Source organism: Microtus oregoni, unplaced genomic scaffold (assembly GCF_018167655.1).
Source record: "Microtus oregoni isolate MIOR12 unplaced genomic scaffold, Mior012 000019F_ref0000042, whole genome shotgun sequence".
Taxonomy (NCBI): Eukaryota; Metazoa; Chordata; class Mammalia; order Rodentia; family Cricetidae; genus Microtus; species Microtus oregoni.
The window spans coordinates 16446554-16463104 of record NW_024543078.1 but is presented as its reverse complement, the minus strand read 5'-3'; the positions used below and the strand labels follow the sequence as shown (position 1 = coordinate 16463104).

At 41.2% G+C, this 16551-nt stretch overlaps 1 protein-coding gene across 1 annotated transcript in view; it reads right to left on the bottom strand.

The window, feature by feature from the left end:
• Positions 1-16551, bottom strand: part of Vrk2 (VRK serine/threonine kinase 2) — a 104542-nt gene that overhangs the window by 33794 nt on the left and 54197 nt on the right. The window contains exons 6-7 of the mRNA XM_041669651.1: positions 15548-15653; positions 13504-13596 (exon numbers count right to left, since the gene is read on the bottom strand). Of these exons, the coding sequence (XP_041525585.1) occupies positions 13504-13596; positions 15548-15653 (199 nt within the window). The remainder of the gene's footprint in view (positions 1-13503; positions 13597-15547; positions 15654-16551) is intronic.

Genomic DNA, 16551 nt, shown 5'->3' with positions numbered 1-16551 from the left:
GTTTGGCTGACAAGGAACATTCAGGACTACTCTAATAGGAAAGGCATCGATAGAGAAAACTGGGCAGAAAGAAGCCACAGTACGAGCCACAGGCCAAATGCTTATGCCTCTTCTGTTTGCTGATAAGCACTTAAACTATTACCCTGCACAGAGACTTCCAAACTTCACAGAGAAATAACTTTTGGGTGCTCAGCAAACTGACCCAACTGCTCCAGAATGAGAGAGACACTGGAGAAAGTTTGAATCTCAAAGAGGAAAGGGAAGGACTTACAGTTTCACTTTCTCTGGTACACAAGAAAAGGGAACGGAGCAGATAACAGTCAGAAAGACTCTCCAGCCATTTTGGCCACCACTGAGCTCTGTGTCACAAGAATGTGTTCAGAATGTGAAGGGTGTAGGATTCACCCTTAATATAAAGACAAAAGCTAACAGTTCAGTGGAGAAGATACATGAACCAAATTTTAGTCTAAGTGATTTAAATCATGCATACTCACAGCCACAAGCAGCACAGCCATCAGAAATGCTACTAGAGTCTTAATAGAGTCACAGGAAGGAACTAAATCATCATGAGAAGATGCTGACCATAAAGTAAAAGACTCAGCAAAATGAGTAAGTCTCTATCCCCAAAATCTATCTTCATATGGACCTTTTAAAACTCAGCCCTGTTTGGAATTTTAGCAATTAGTATAGCCTGACATTCAAAATATATACATATTTCTATAGCTTTAAAAGTACTAAACAGTCACAGATGGGTAAATGGTCGGTTAGCCACTGAAGGGAAGATGGTATGCTAGCCACTGAGGGGAAGATGGTGGGCTAGCCACTGAGGGGAAGATGGTGGGCTAGCCACTGAAGGGAAGATGGTGGGCTAGCCACTGAAGGGAAGATGGTGGGCTAGCCACTGAGGGGAAGATGGTGGGCTAGCCACTGAGGGGAAGATGGTGGGCTAGCCACTGAAGGGAAGATGGTGGGCTAGCCACTGAGGGGAAGATGGTATGCTAGCCACTGAAGGGAAGATGGTGGGCTAGCCACTGAGGGGAGGATAGTATGGTAGCCACTGAGGAAAAGATGGTGGGCTAGCCACTGAGCGGAAGATGGTGGGCTAGCCACTGAGGGGAAGATGGTATGCTAGCCACTGAGGGGAAGATGGTGGGCTAGCCACTGAAGGGAAGATGGTGGGCTAGCCACTGAGGGGAAGATGGTATGCTAGCCACTGAAGGGAAGATGGTGGGCTAGCCACTGAGGGGAGGATAGTATGGTAGCCACTGAGGAAAAGATGGTGGGCTAGCCACTGAGCGGAAGATGGTGGGCTAGCCACTGAGGGGAAGATGGTATGCTAGCCACTGAGGGGAAGATGGTGGGCTAGCCACTGAGGGGAAGATGGTGGGCTAGCCACTGAGGGGAAGATGGTATGCTAGCCACTGAGGGGAAGATGGTATGCTAGCCACTGAGGGGAAGATGGTATGCTAGCCACTGAGGGGAAAATGGCATGCTAGCCACTGAGAGGAAGATGGTATGCTAGCCACTGAGGGGAAGATGGTATGCTAGCCACTGAGGGGAAGATGGTGGGCTAGCCACTGAGGGGAGGATAGTATGGTAGCCACTGAGGAAAAGATGGTGGGCTAGCCACTGAAGGGAAGATGATATGCTAGCCACTGAGGGGAAGATGGTGGGCTAGCCACTGAGGGGAAGATGGTATGCTAGTCACTGAGGAAAAGATGGTGGGCTAGCCACTGAGGGGAAGATGGTGTGGTAGCCACTGAGGGGAAGATGGCGTGGTAGCCACTGAGGGGAAGATGGTGTGGTAGCCACTGAGGAAAAGATGGTGTGGTACCCACTGAGGGGAAGATGGTGTGGTACCCACTGAGGGACAAGCCATAGAACAAATGAATAACAACAACAACAACCACCACTCTTTCTCCTGTAAGGAACACAGCAAGCTGAAAGCCTCCGGAAAGCTGAAAGGCCCCAACTGGGTCACTGGCCCTCTTCAGGCAGTTGGCAACCCTACCCAACCACACTTTTTCTGGGCGGTCTCCACCCACGACTAATCATGGAGAAGACCATACTGCCTTTTCTAGCCGCTGGCATCTCCTCTGATGGGCAGTCTTCACTGTGGAGCACCACAGCTAGATATGCAGCTGCTCAGCTCTGCGGCTCCGTCTCCAGACTCAAAGGGCCATGACACAAAGAAAGCAGAAAGTGCTCCACCTATTTCCCTACCCCCTTTTATCCTTCCATCAGGTTCACTTCTTGAACTCCTAATTCTCCCTCAGTATCTGCCTTTCTGACAGCCTGATTTGATTAAAACTCAGTAAATCATAGCCTTGACTATGAATGACATGAAATTCTCCTTTAGCATAACCATAAAAAATCACAACTTTCCTACCTAGATGGAGCAAGCCCATATCGAAACTCTTTGTCACATGGCCAGAGAGGCTCCCACACCCTGTGTCCTCCAGCTCTATTCTGCTAAGATTTCACTTCCGGTCTCCTTTGCCACCTGATGTTCTCACACTTTGGCTACTCTGATTTTCCAGTTTGGTGGGTAAAACTATGATCATCCCACAGCAGTGTCCCCCTCACAGACAGCTTTCTCCCCACGCTCTTCTTCACTCCTACCAAAATCTGAAGTCACACACACACTTTCCGGCACATCCCTCCATGACATTATAGACCCCTTACACCACAAGGCAATTTGTTAGGGTTCACTTATGTTCACGTAGATTTGCTGTTTAACAACAAAGAAAAAAACATTTCTCTTTTCTTTGTATTTAAAAGTTAGACAGTCCCAGGGGAGGAGGCAGGACAAACTGGACTCCTTTATGTACTACTTTATATATAGCCTGCTGCTTGACTTGGTCGGGAAGCACACAGACAAAATGAACCAAATTACTTTAAATAAATTAGGGATCAAAATAAGTTATTGGTGATCATAAGCTGAAAAGAAAAAAGCTTATGTATTGAGTTCTTGCTAAGTGAGAAGGGCTAGCGCTTGCAAGAATCAAATCAAACTTCCCTAAAAGGAAGTTATTTGAAGGCCATTTTGGAGAATTAGAAAATGGGATGAGTGAGGTTAAGTGCTCTGTGCAGAACAAAGTTCCAGCAGCTGGCGATCTGCACGTCCATCCACCTGACCAGAAGCTGAGACCAGAAGCTGAACTCTTTCCGCCCGCAGACACAGAAGGAGGGGAGAGGGCAGTGGCACCTGTAGATCTGGAAACAGCTGCTAGAGTGACAAGAAACAGCCTGTGAAGTTTCTGATAACAGGCGCCTGCATCCATCGCAGACTCAGGAAAAGAAGCAACATTTAAGGTGGGTCTCAGAATATATCAAAAAGTCCTAGAAACAGAAACAAAGAAACAACACAGGAAGGAAACGGGAGGGGGAGGGTCACTGCTTGCCGCATCAGACAGGTCAGGGAAAGCAGTGTTTTCAGGAGACTTTGAAGGCCGCTCTAAGAGGCTGGAACACAGGTTGCTGAACGGCTCTGGAAGGAACAGAAGAGAAGCATAGGCAGTGGGCAAAGGGGGAAAGAGAGAAGGAAGAGAAAAGACAGTGGGAGGCGCCGTAGGACATGCAGAAGGATCTAGAAAAGAGGACCAGAAGTTGTCATCACACATGAGCCAGGAAGAAGTCTGAATGGCTGCACAGAAGGCTATAAATGAACTGGGAGGGGGTGGTAGGACGAGGATATTTGAAAAGAAAATAGCCACACTTGCCAAAAGCAAACTAACCAATCAGTAATGGACACCTCTGTCCACTCAGCTCCAGGTTCTGTCTCAATATAGGACAGTGACAGCTGTGGCTATGGGAAAAGCACAGGATCTCCTTCCTGCTGGGGGCGACATCTTCAAGCAGTGGGAAGCTCTGAGTAGAGATGAGCTACACTACCACAGAGCTGCAGCTTTCAGTTCAGGGGCCTGACTCAAGGATGCAGAGCAGAGAGCATGAGTCCTGGAGTCAGACTCCATCAGTCCAGGAGCAGCCCCACCTCGTGGGCCCACCGCTGTCCTAGCCAAGTTACTTGGCTTCTTTGAACTTTGTTTTATCACCCAAGAAAAAAGGACAGCTTTCCTTCAAAGTGATACTGTAAGGACAAAGTGATTTAAACACAGTAGTCTTAGACCAGCATCCAGTACAGAGTAAGTACTTGGAAACGCTATCTAACCAGAACACATGCCGCATTTCATAAGTATGAACATTTATAGAGCAGCTAAAGCAGGAGACCTTTTATTGTCCTCATGAAAATCATGAAAACATTAGTTTCTAGAGAACACTCCTGAGGGCTGTGGAAGATAACCATCTCATATGCATCTCCTCAGTGTTGGTGGCTCACGGGTCCATTCCCTCTACATAGGTATCCCTGTCTCTCCATATCATCTTCCCTCTACGCCCTTCTTTCTCCATAGTCTCCCTTTCTTTAGGACACAAATCACACTGGAATAGGCCCTCCCTAATGGTGTACTATTACTTTGACCTCTGTTTACAAATGAGGTCTCACTCTCATGCATTAGGGATGGAACATCATCAGTTTTTGATGGGAGACATTTAATCCAAAGCAGTTCATACTGTTTCTCTTTACAAACATACTGGCAGAGTTATCTCTGGGGAAACAAAACAAAACAAAAAAAAACAAAAAACATGCACAGGGCCGGTGAGATGGTTCAGTGAGTCACGATACTTTCTACTAAACATAATGATCTGAATTTGATTCCCAAGACCCACATGATGGAAGAAGGAGGGAGAAAGGACTCCAAGTTTTCCTCTGACAAACACACGCATGTGTGAGACATGCTCCCCAAATAAATGAACAAATAAATGTAATAATTTTTTTTCTTTTTTTTCACATTCTCACTGGCTTTCTGCCTGGGGTTTTTCTACTTTTTTTATTTTTTTTCCGTTTATTTATTTATTAAAGATTTCTGTCTCTTCCCCGCCACCGCCTCCCATTTCCCTCCCCCTCCCCCAATCAAGTCCCTCTCCCTTGTCAGCCCGAAGAGCAATCAGGGTTCCCTGCCCTGTGGGAAGTCCAAGGACCACCCACCTCCATCCAGGTCTAGTAAGGTGAGCATCCAAACTACCTAGGCTCCCACAAAGCCAGTATGTGCAGTAGGATCAAAAACCCCTTGCCATTGTTCTTGAGTTCTCAGTACTCTTCATTGTCCACTATGTTCAGCAAGTCCGGTTTTCTCCCAGGCTTTTTCAGACCCAGGCCAGCTGGCCTTGCCCTTCAATGGAAGAATGGATGAAGAAAGTATGGAATGTATACATATTAGAGTACTACTCAGCAGTAAAAAACAAGGACTTCTTGAATTTTGCATGCAAATGGATGGAAATAGAAAACACTATCCTGAGTGAGGTAAGCCAGACCCAAAAAGAGGAACATGGGATGTACTCACTCATATTTGATTTCTAGCCATAAATAAAGGACATTGAGCCTATAATTCATGATCCTAGAGAAGCTAAATAAGAAGGTGAACCCAAAGAAAAACATATAGGCATCCTCCTGAATATTAACCTTCATCAGGCGATGAAAGGAGACAGAGACCCACATTGGAGCACCGGACTGAAAATTCAAGGTCCAAATCAGGAGCAGAAGGAGAGAGAGCACGAGCAAGGAACTCAGGACCACGAGGGGTGCACCCACACACTGAGACAATGGGGATGTAATAAAATTTTTAAAGAAAGAAAACACTCATAAATGTTATGAGAAATAGTGAAAGTCTTGGGTACAGTGGCTAGATCTCTCCCAACAGAAATTTAAGAAAATTAGAAATAAACTTAGGTAATATACTCCATTATACTAAAACTAGCTGTATGTGGCTAAAGATACACATTTTCCTTGAACACTACAAAATACATTCAATTTCTCATTGCTTAGTTATCAGTTATTTATTGAATGTTCAATATGCCCCGTGCCTTGTGCCACCTGCTAGAAGTCTGTAAATGAAACACATCCCTAGCTTGCCATTTACAAGATTAGAAACTCAATACCATGTTGCAGATGTCTAGCTATAGACCTGTAGTTTTTGAAATGAAACTTGTAAATCTGCTAGCCACATTCATCAGTATTGGGACCACATGGCTCACTGAGAAACTTGAAGAAAGAGAGACAGATTTGGGTTCACAGTTTCAGAGGATTCGTTTCTATGATTGTGTCAGTAAAAGAGCAAGGTAGAGTATGCTGTTCACTTCATAACCAACAAGAAGTGAGAATAAATAAGGAACAGAACCAAGAATATAACTTTATGGACAAGCCTTATATCTCTGTGTGATCTACTTTGTCCTGCCTACCCCCACCTAGAGTACCACCCTAAATGATACTCTAGCAGCACCATGAGGGGACAGCTGCTCAAAACACAAGCCTGTTCCAACCATAATAATATTCAAACCATAACAATATCCAAACAATAATAATAGCTGCCTGATAGTTTCAAAGACTTTTAAGTGAGAAAGGGAACCAAAAAGAAACCCTATAACCATCTCAATACTCAGAAGGGGAAATTGTACAAAAAGGGAAAGAATCTTATAGCGCAACTCCGATAAGATGATCACATTTCCATGTTCCATGAACTTCAGAAAAAGCAAAAACAAAAACAAAAATTGTATCTGACACCAAAGAATCATTATCAGTTTTGTTAAGAGTAGCAATGCTGTGATTATAATATGGTGAAGGTGTTTTATTCTGTAATAAAACCATATAATTATTCTTAAATATCTGTGTAAAATGGCACAGTACCTGTAATTTACTTTTAATATACTACTGTCAAAAATAAATAAAGCAAAATTTTAAAATGTTACTTTTAAAATCAACATGTATATGAAGTTCTCTATTTGTCAGTATGCTTTAAATTTTTCACAATGAAGTTTAAAAATATGTACCTTCATCATAATGAAATTTTATATTGAACACTTTCTCTGAGTCATAACATTGGGAAGTATATTTTGTAAAATATTAATCTTAAGTATGGACATTCTAATTTTAAATCATTTTGTCTTTATTGTCAATATTTCCTACCCATCACTACTCTCCAAAATTAATAAGATGTTAACAGACCATATTAAGAGTTCAACCATTTCTGTACCTTCAAATGTATACTTTTAATACAGCTCTAATATGATTTCAAAAGAAGCATTTTAGTATGCAATGGTGAGAATAATATTAAAGAGTAGGAACCTTAGTTAACTGGCTATGCATGTGATTACTTAAACGACTTAAAAATACTTCAGAAAATCAACTAGAGTTCAGAAAACTAGTAGTGTTAACACACTATAAAAGTTAAATGTAAACTAAGTTTTGGGCTGATTTTGATTTCATTTGACAAATCAGACTAAAAGAATTCCAAAGTAGCTTTCAGAAAATCTAGAAGTATATATAGCAAGAAAGCAATGTGACTAATATCTTAAGAAATAACATTTCCGGTCATGTCCTACACTCATGTGTTGGCATGCTACCTCCCTGGGGATCATTTTCTCTGACATAGTAGACAGCTCTGAACAGAACACGTGTCACACAACAGGCAAGGGAGTCTCATAAGCTTCATAGGTTCCTCATACTCCTGGTACTAAATCAGGCAACATATACTGCATCACCACTTGCCTCGCGCCTTGGCGGGTCAATCAAGTATTTCTTGAAAAGTTATAAGGAAGAAAAACAGACAGGGGTGCTATGAGAAATAAAGAGAATGAACAGCAGACCTACTCATAGTCCTACCAGCTTAGGAAGAAAAGTAACACAACACAAATAAGAGCTGTGTGCTCTTGAGAGTAAAACAGTCTTGATGTTAAAGAAATCCACCATGATCAGCATCCATCAAAATCAGCAGGGGCACCTCCACACACAAACGAATATACCAGGCCCATGAAAAAAAGAATACACCCCTGATCAACAAAAGGTAGAAATGGAACAGCTTCACTGATGCCAGTCAAGTTATTAACCCCCGCTGTGGTACTGGAAGACAGAGCAGGATGGGATATTGTTCAAAATCACCATGCAGCATCACTTCAAGTAAGGCCAGTGTGAGTAAACACAATAAAATTTGCATATTCCTTTTTAAACACTAGGTCAGCAGGCATGTGTCTGGGTTCTAAGGACCAACCAGGCAACACTGTCCAGTATTCTACAATCAGTAAGGTTTCATAAACATCATTAAAACAGCTTAAGAAATCCACAGTGTTAACATCCAGAAAACATGGACTTTTAATCCTATTTTATAAGAATATGATAGAAGGCCCATGGCATAACAAAGTTCAGAACATGGGCTAAAACTTATTTAATGTCCTTTTCGAAGATGTCTCTTCTGTAAGTATACTTTCCCAATAAAACTTATTATAAAATAACTTATAATTTAGGTATTATAGACTGGAGAGATGGCTTAGAGGTTAAGAGCAGCTGCTGGCTGCTCTTCCAGAGGTCCTGAGTTCAACTCCCAGCAGCCACATGATGGCTCACAACTATCTATAATGAGATCTGGTGCCCTCTTCTGGCATGCAGACATACATGCAGATAGAACACTATACATAAAAAATAATTTAGGTATTATTAACTAAATAAACATAAAAGAAAAATTATATTTCCTGTACTGAATACAATATTACCAGTGAAGCAGATATAATTCTACCAAGTAAACAGGAAATACATCATAAGCAACTTCTAAAACTCTACAATTGAAAGAGACACCTCACGGCCTGGAAAGTGACCCTAAGTTCTTCTGTTACATTGGGGCACCCATCTTCAGCCTACAAGCTCATAGTATCCTGCAGACTTTTCCATGAAGCAGGAAATTTGAAAGACTGTTTCACCTATATTGGTAGTTTGTCAGTCACTTTCTTCTGTGTCCTGGAGAATGTCTGGCAGACTCTTTCATGAAGCATAAACCCTGAAGGACAGTCTCACCTTCTTTAGGCAAGTTCAGCAGTCATTTTTCTGTGGGTCCTGCATGTCCAGTTTATACAGCATACCACTAACCAGTCCAGACAAGGGCAGTTTCTTGCCCAAATGACTAGCCTTGTCACACTGAAGGCAAATTCCATAAAAAGTTTCTTCAATGCCCATCAACCTCTCTGAAGAAATTGATGCTGCCAGAAGCAGACAAATCTCACTGTCAAGAAAATTCTAATTTCTTAGAACAGTTTAAATGCCATATTCTATAGGTCTTTGAAGTGTTGAAGATTAGCTAACTAAAATATATCTCTATATATCTAGAAAACCAACTAACATGACTACAAGTTTGACTATTATAAACGACTATCCATTAATCTGTAATTTTTAATTATATATTACATTTTAAAATGAGAATGTATAAACATAATACCTTATATAAGAATATAAGTATACATACAACAAAACTGACCTTAAATTTGTATCACTAAACCAAAGTCCATGCCAATGTAAAGTATTCACTTCTATATCATATCCACTCCCCTTTTTTATAAAGCCTAGGAAAGCTTTTTTAAAAAGGCTTCTAGACCCACAGGAGCCAATTGGAGCTTCTTGGAAGTTGCATATTTTCAGATAGGTTCTGTTCGCTGGACGCAAGCAAAGGCGTGGCTCCTTTAAGAGAAAGTTCCTGACTCAGCTTTGGCTGCAAAAACCTCGTGGCTCTTTTAAGAGGCTCTGCCATCAAACACTTAAATGGTGTTCATGAGTAGCCAGCAGCATGCTTCTTGGTGGTGGCATGGACCTAGAAACCACAGAGCTGAGGTTCTACCAGTTCCTCTGCTGTGAAGCTAGATTCCCAAAAAGCTAAGGAGTGGAGCCAATCCAGTTGCAGGGAAACTAAAGCTGCAGCTTTAATTCTAGTCATATCTCTGAGCAAATTTTAGACTCATGTGGTCAGAAAAAGATAAAGATATACAATAAAAAACAGATTCAGATGAGGAAAAGAGCTATAAACAGATTACAGTGTGTTTTAAAATATAAATATGCTTGGGAGAGAAAAGAAAAAGGATGGAGAAAGTTCTTTAAGAAAAAATAAATATAGTTGAGTGTGGTGGTGTGCACATTCAGTCACAACAGACAGGAGACAGAGGCAGGTGAATCTCTGTGGGTTTGAGGTCTGGACATGGTGGTGCATGCCTTTAATCCCAGAACTTGGGAGGCAGAGGCAGGCAGATTTCTGTGAGTTTTAGACCAGGCTGGTTTGCAAAGTGAGATCCAGGACAACCACAGAACACAGAGAAACTCTGTTTCAAAACAAAACAAAATAAAACAACAACAACAAACCCACAAAAATTAAAAATAAAAATAAAGGAAATAGAGTTTTTAAAAACTATGTGAAGATGGAAAATGCATAGAGCATCGGGATACTGTATGTTATTATGTTGTCTTTGAATTGTTTGATGGCCGAGGAAGGAGCAACAGTTGCTAAAAGATATTTAATTATAAATGCCGTTGGATTAATCCAGCCTATATATTTTGAAAATGCCTTGAAGTCAAAATTTAAGTCAAAAGATACATTACTCTGGAGATGAGGTTTTGCTTTTGTTTCCACAGAAAATGAGAGGTTGTGGATTCATTCCGGGTTAAGTAAAATAAGGTTTGACTGAGGAAGATCCCCCCTGAAAAATCTCCAGTAGAAGCAAGATGGCCCAGACAATCCAACATTTCAGAGCACCTCTGATGCACCTTTGATGCAGTTTTTTCTGAGTTCTATCAAGAACAGCTTCAAGACTGCTGGCTGAGATGATCAAACGTCACACATTCCAGTTAGGGAACTGACCATAATCCTAATTTTTCCCTGGGTCTCATAAAATAGTCTGTGCACCCAATCATCAGGAAGTTGCCTAGAAAACACCACTCACATTCCCAAAAAATAATGGATTATGAATGCTTGCCTTTGTTTAGGGTGTTGATTAGAAGTTGTTATAGATAATGGTCAGGAGAAAAGCTAAACAAAGGAGACTGGATTCAGAGCTCTTATTTTGAAAGGAGAAAAGGGGGAAGTGCTGTGTGATAATGCTCTTGTAACCTGTGAAGATATGTCACTCGCAGTGGTTTAATAAAACTAATTGGATAGTAGCCAGACAGGAAGTATAAGCGAGGCAACCTGACAGAAGAATTCTGCGAAGAAGAAGGGCAGAGATGCAATCACCAGCCAGACTCAGAGAAAGCAAGATGAAAATGCCTCACTGATGAAAGGTACCAAGCCATGAGGCTAATATAGAAAGGAATTATGGATTAATTTAAGTTTATAAGAGCTAGTTAGCCATAAAGCCTGAGCTAATAGGCCAAACAGTTTATAATTAATATAAGCCTCTGTGTGTTTCTTTGGGACTGAATGGCGTGAGACTGGGAAAGGCAGAAACTTCTGTCTTATAACGTCAGGTCTCAACCAAATTAACTTAAAAACATACCAAAACTTCAGTAAGAATACCAATTTTTTTAATTTATCTATATAAATAAACATAGAAAATATGACTAGAGTGACAGTGAGAAAAAATAATAAAAAGAAAATACATAAAGTAGGGTCAGAGGCAAGAAGGAAACAGGCATATCACCTAATGCTGAAACGCAGTATATAGCTCAAGTAAACAATGCACCAATATTCATGGTACTGATCTCTCTCTCTCTCTCTCTCTCTCTCTCACACACACACACACATACACACACACTAGGATTCAAGAGAAGAAATTATGATTCATAAACATTTTGATGCCAACCTAGTGTTGCAGAAACATGAGAAACCTAAAACTTGCAAACAGTAAAGCTAGGCTCTTTGTCTTTTCATGCAGAAGAATAAATTCTAAATAAAAATCAAATTATGAAATAAAGTTCTTGTAAGCAAGTTCCCTGGTTATAAACAAAGTCTGCAATAAAGAAAACGCTGGTACCCTTATCCACATTATTTATGATCATCTGCATGGAAATAAAATGCCCAAAGTACAACCTAAGTTCAGAAGACAGACTGGAAAGCCAGGCACAGTGGCTTATCCCTGTGGCCCAGCATTCTGGAACTGAAGGTAGGTGGATGAGGAACTCACAGTTAGCCTTGACTACATGAGCAAATTCAATGCTAGCCAAAACTATTTGAGATCTTCTCTCAAAACCCAAAAAGGTAAATTATAAGGAAATAAGACATGTAAGTTATGCAGCAGCATATAAAATCTCTTCCAAATGGAGAGAAAAGTCATGCCTGGGTGTATACCCCTGCTGCACACAATAATCATGAAATAAATAAGTGTTTGGAGGCTTTAAATGTATAACACAGAACTGTGCTCCTCAAAAGAGCCGCCAAGAGCCAAGCCCTACAAACACCCAGGAACATCCTAACTACAGCATGGAGTGGGCAACCATGGGAGACCACAGGCTCAGGCAGAAGCTGAAGGTTCAGAAGAGAGAAAACCACAGGCAGATGTTGCATCCTGAGGGAGACAGGAAGCTAAACCTCTTCCAGTCCTCAAAGAGTTGGAGATGTTCTACTCCTGACTAGCGAAGTGATGAACCCCACGGGGATATTTTATATGTATTCATTCTTTATGTTGGATTAATTTAGAGATAGATTTAAACTTTTAACTTATTAGTATGTTCTGTTGAGACTTTTTCTCTTATTTAGAATTTTCAATACTTACAGAGAGGTCCATTAAGCACTTAAATTATACTTCTCTCTATTTTTGAGTCTTACTGTTATTTTGTTTACTTTAAATCTGTTGAGACATTAGATAACAGTTGCAAAATATGATAGTTCAAATTAACTTAAAGTAAATTTCAGTCATTTAGTTACTTTTGCCATATTTTTATAACTTATTTTATTTGGAGAAACTTTTGTGTTTAATTTAGATAAATTTTGAGTAACTTGGGTAAACATAAGCAGCAAGTGCTCTGAGTTCCCATATAATCCCACCCCTGAACCTGCAGCTTTCACCTCAACTCTCCTCAGTAAGACTTTTGTTAATACGGATAAACCAACAATGACAATAGCATCACCACGATGTCCAATGGAAGTGGGTCTTGACAAAGAAATAACGATATATGTGCAGTGTTGGTGAATACAGAAGTTTCACTGCCCTAGAAACCTGGGCTACTAATAATTGCTTGAAACTGGTATTGTCCTGGCCACATCTCAAGAAATACTATGATACTCGATAGAAGATTTCTACCCCAACGGGAATCTCTTTTGGACATGTTTCTTTACTCAACTACAGGGAGAAGAAATGGAGCCCCATGCAGCCATCTTTCTGCACAGAGCCATCCCCTCTCCCTGGATGGCCGTGGTACTTTATCTGCATTTGCTTAGAAACTCAGATTCCTGCTCAGACACTTCTTCAATGTGTGTCCATTAGCAAATGATTTAACCCTTCTGACTCTTGGGTTCTTCATCCTAATTACTCATTAATCTGGTGCAAGGATTAAATTAGGTAAGCAAGGCAAGACAAATTGAAACATTCATCATACTAAGCCCTCGTTTGTAAACTCTTGTGGGTTAAGAGTCTGTCTCTGCTAAATTTGACTACAATACTCCAAAGACGCTCACTGAAAGCAAATGTTAATGCTCTTTTTACCCGATCTGGATTTGTGTAACCCAACAGTAGGTTTGCCGCTTTTATATCACCATGAACATATTCATTTTCATGTATATACTCCAGTATGTCCAGCTGTGAAAAAAAATAGATAAGATCAGTATCAATGTTTTACACTAGAGTAATGGTTTATTTACATGCATGGTAAAATAATGTATCTCACTATTATTGATTATCCTAAAATATCATTTCTGGTTGATCATCCCATAAAGGGTTTGATGGAGGAAGGTCATTGGCTAATAAAGGCACTGCCCTGGCCCATTTTATTGGTTAGAGGATAGGTGGGAGGAGAAAACAGGACAGAACGCTGGGAGGAAGAGGAAGTGAGGTCAGAGACTCGACTGCTTTCCTCTCTGGAGCAGACGCCTGAGAGAGACGCCATGCCCCGCTCCCGGGATGAAGCTCCGACCCAGGATGGACTAGGCTAGAATCTCCCCGGTAAGTGCACCTTGGGGTGCTACACACAGATGATTAGAAATGGGCTAAATTAATATGTGAGAATTAGCCTAGAAGAGAATGGGCCAAGCAGTGATTAAAAGAATACAGTGTCCGTGTAATTATTTCGGGGCATAAGCTAGCCGGGCAGGCGGCTGGGGTGTTGGGGACGCCCTTATTACTTCAAGGGTTGAATCAAATGATCCTCAAACATCGAATATTTGTACTTGAACCTCTGAGGGAGGGAGGGAAATCAAGACTTAACAATACTTATTCTTATGGCACTGAAAGCCCAGTGACCCGTCAGACCAAAATGTACAAAGCAGAATGTGACGTTTAATCTCAATTGTCAAGTGGAAAAAAAAAATCTAGAATCGTGTGGGAGATGAGCCCCTGGGAATAGCTGTAGGGAATTATCTCGAGTAGACTAATTTTGAAGGGAAGATTTAGCCACTGTGTGTGGCAGCATTCCCTGGGATGAAATTCTGAACTGTAGCAAATGAAGAAAGAGAGCTGGCACAGGCACGCATCACTCTTTCCTGACTATGAATGCAATGTGATCAGTTGCCCCAAGATACTGTTGTTTGTGACTTTCCCAACAAGGAGGGGCTATAACCTCAAATTATAAAACAATGTAAATGTTTTCTCCTTTAATTTGCTTTTTCCAGGGTATTTTTATCACAGTAACATGAAAAACAATTTAGACTGAGAATAAATAGCTTAAAAGTACAGGAAAATAGTCAAGACATCTATGAGTAAAAGAGTTCACTCATCAATCAGTAGTTATGATTCAAATCTTGAAGACATCAGAACAAAATATTGTACCTCTGATTATTATCCTGTGTAATAACAAACTCTTAGGCATCATTAAACCCCTAGAACCTTACATGTTATACACACACACGGTGGGGGGGGGAGACATATATGAGAGAAGAGAGAGAGAGAAAGAAGTGTTCTGTAAACACTTACTAGGAGAATGGATAGATGAACAGATAATGGAGAAATTAATTATTTTCCACATCACGGCCTGACATGAGCTGTTTCAGTCTACTTACGATTGGGGTGGGAAAAGATCCAAGCAAAACACAAACAAATAAGGGAAATACGTGGCTTGATCAACAAATGAATGCATTCAAGGTTATTTGTGACTACATTGCTTCATGGTTAGCAGTGGGGGGAGGGGAAGGGGGTGGGATCCATTGGTATAATTAATTGTTGCCACCACCCCTAAACATATAATCAAAATACTTTAGATCAAACCATACCATATTATGCATGAGAAGTAGTCTATTTGGCTATAATTTGCAGTTAGAAATGCCACAGACAAAAGAAAGGTTATTTTATAGCTAACCTCAGCTTGGTCTGATATGCAAAACTAAGCTGTAAGGGAAAACTGAGTAATAGCAGTGATCAAACACAGCATAGCCTGTCATCTGCAGAGCCCATGGTTAATAATTTCACCAAAATGCTTTCTACCCTCTATAACTGATATTGCTAGGAAATCATCTTTATTTTCTCAGAATTCTGTAAAAAGCACAACAAGAAAGTAATCTCAAGTTGAGGCATTTGACGTAAAGAGTTTTAAACTCACCACCCTGATTCCAAGCTGCAGCACAGTTGACTTTTTAAAAACACCGTTTGTGTCCGAGAGCTTTTGTAAATCTATTCCCAGTCTTTCCATCACCATGAATCTGTAACTGTAAGAGATATCAGAAAAGAGATCTTCCTGAAATAAAAATTCTGAGATTATCTCTTAACAAATTTTAAAGAACAAAGCTTGCCACCTAACAACAAAGGATAATGAGTCCAAGCTGCTGGGGAATGTGTGCACAATGACCCACTATCCCACCACTGCTGCCACCTATTGAATACCATAACCTACAAGACCCGCTCTGCTGCACAAACCCACTGAACCCATCCTCCACCCCCTGACCAGTCATGTTTCTGCAAGATCAACAGCCCCTAGAAGCACAAGTTCCACCTGTACCAATTGGAAGAAGAGGTCAGTGACTGGTATCCCAGATAAATTGCCCCAATTCCTAGGCCATAAGACCCAGGACACATCTCGTGCCCACCCACGCCCATTTCAGTCCCAGCAGCAGGTCAACAGGAAAGAGTCCTGTAGGCAGGACCCTCCACCACCACCGCTATCCACTGGACTCTGTAACCTACAAGACCCACTCCTCCACCCAAATCCACCATCCTCCCCCCTGACCAACCATCTGCCACAAGATCAGCAGGCCCTAGAGGCATAAGCACCACCTGAAGTATCTGGACCAGCAGCCTTTAGAGACACAAGCATCACCTGCACCAATTGGAATAAAAGCAACCTCCTCTCGAAGAACCCTCTCTAGAAACATCAGCAGAACCTATAGGCGCAAGCACCACCCACACAAGTAGGAAGAACAGGCCCCATAGGCACAAGTAAAGTCCACACCAGCCAGAAAAACTGGATGATACACTGGATCTACACACTCAGATACCCAGAAACCTTGCCTGAGACAACCCTACTCCAACTGACAACCAGCCAATTACCAGAACCCTTGACCAATGAGGCCAAAAAACAATAATGGAAATAGACAACAAAGGAACAAA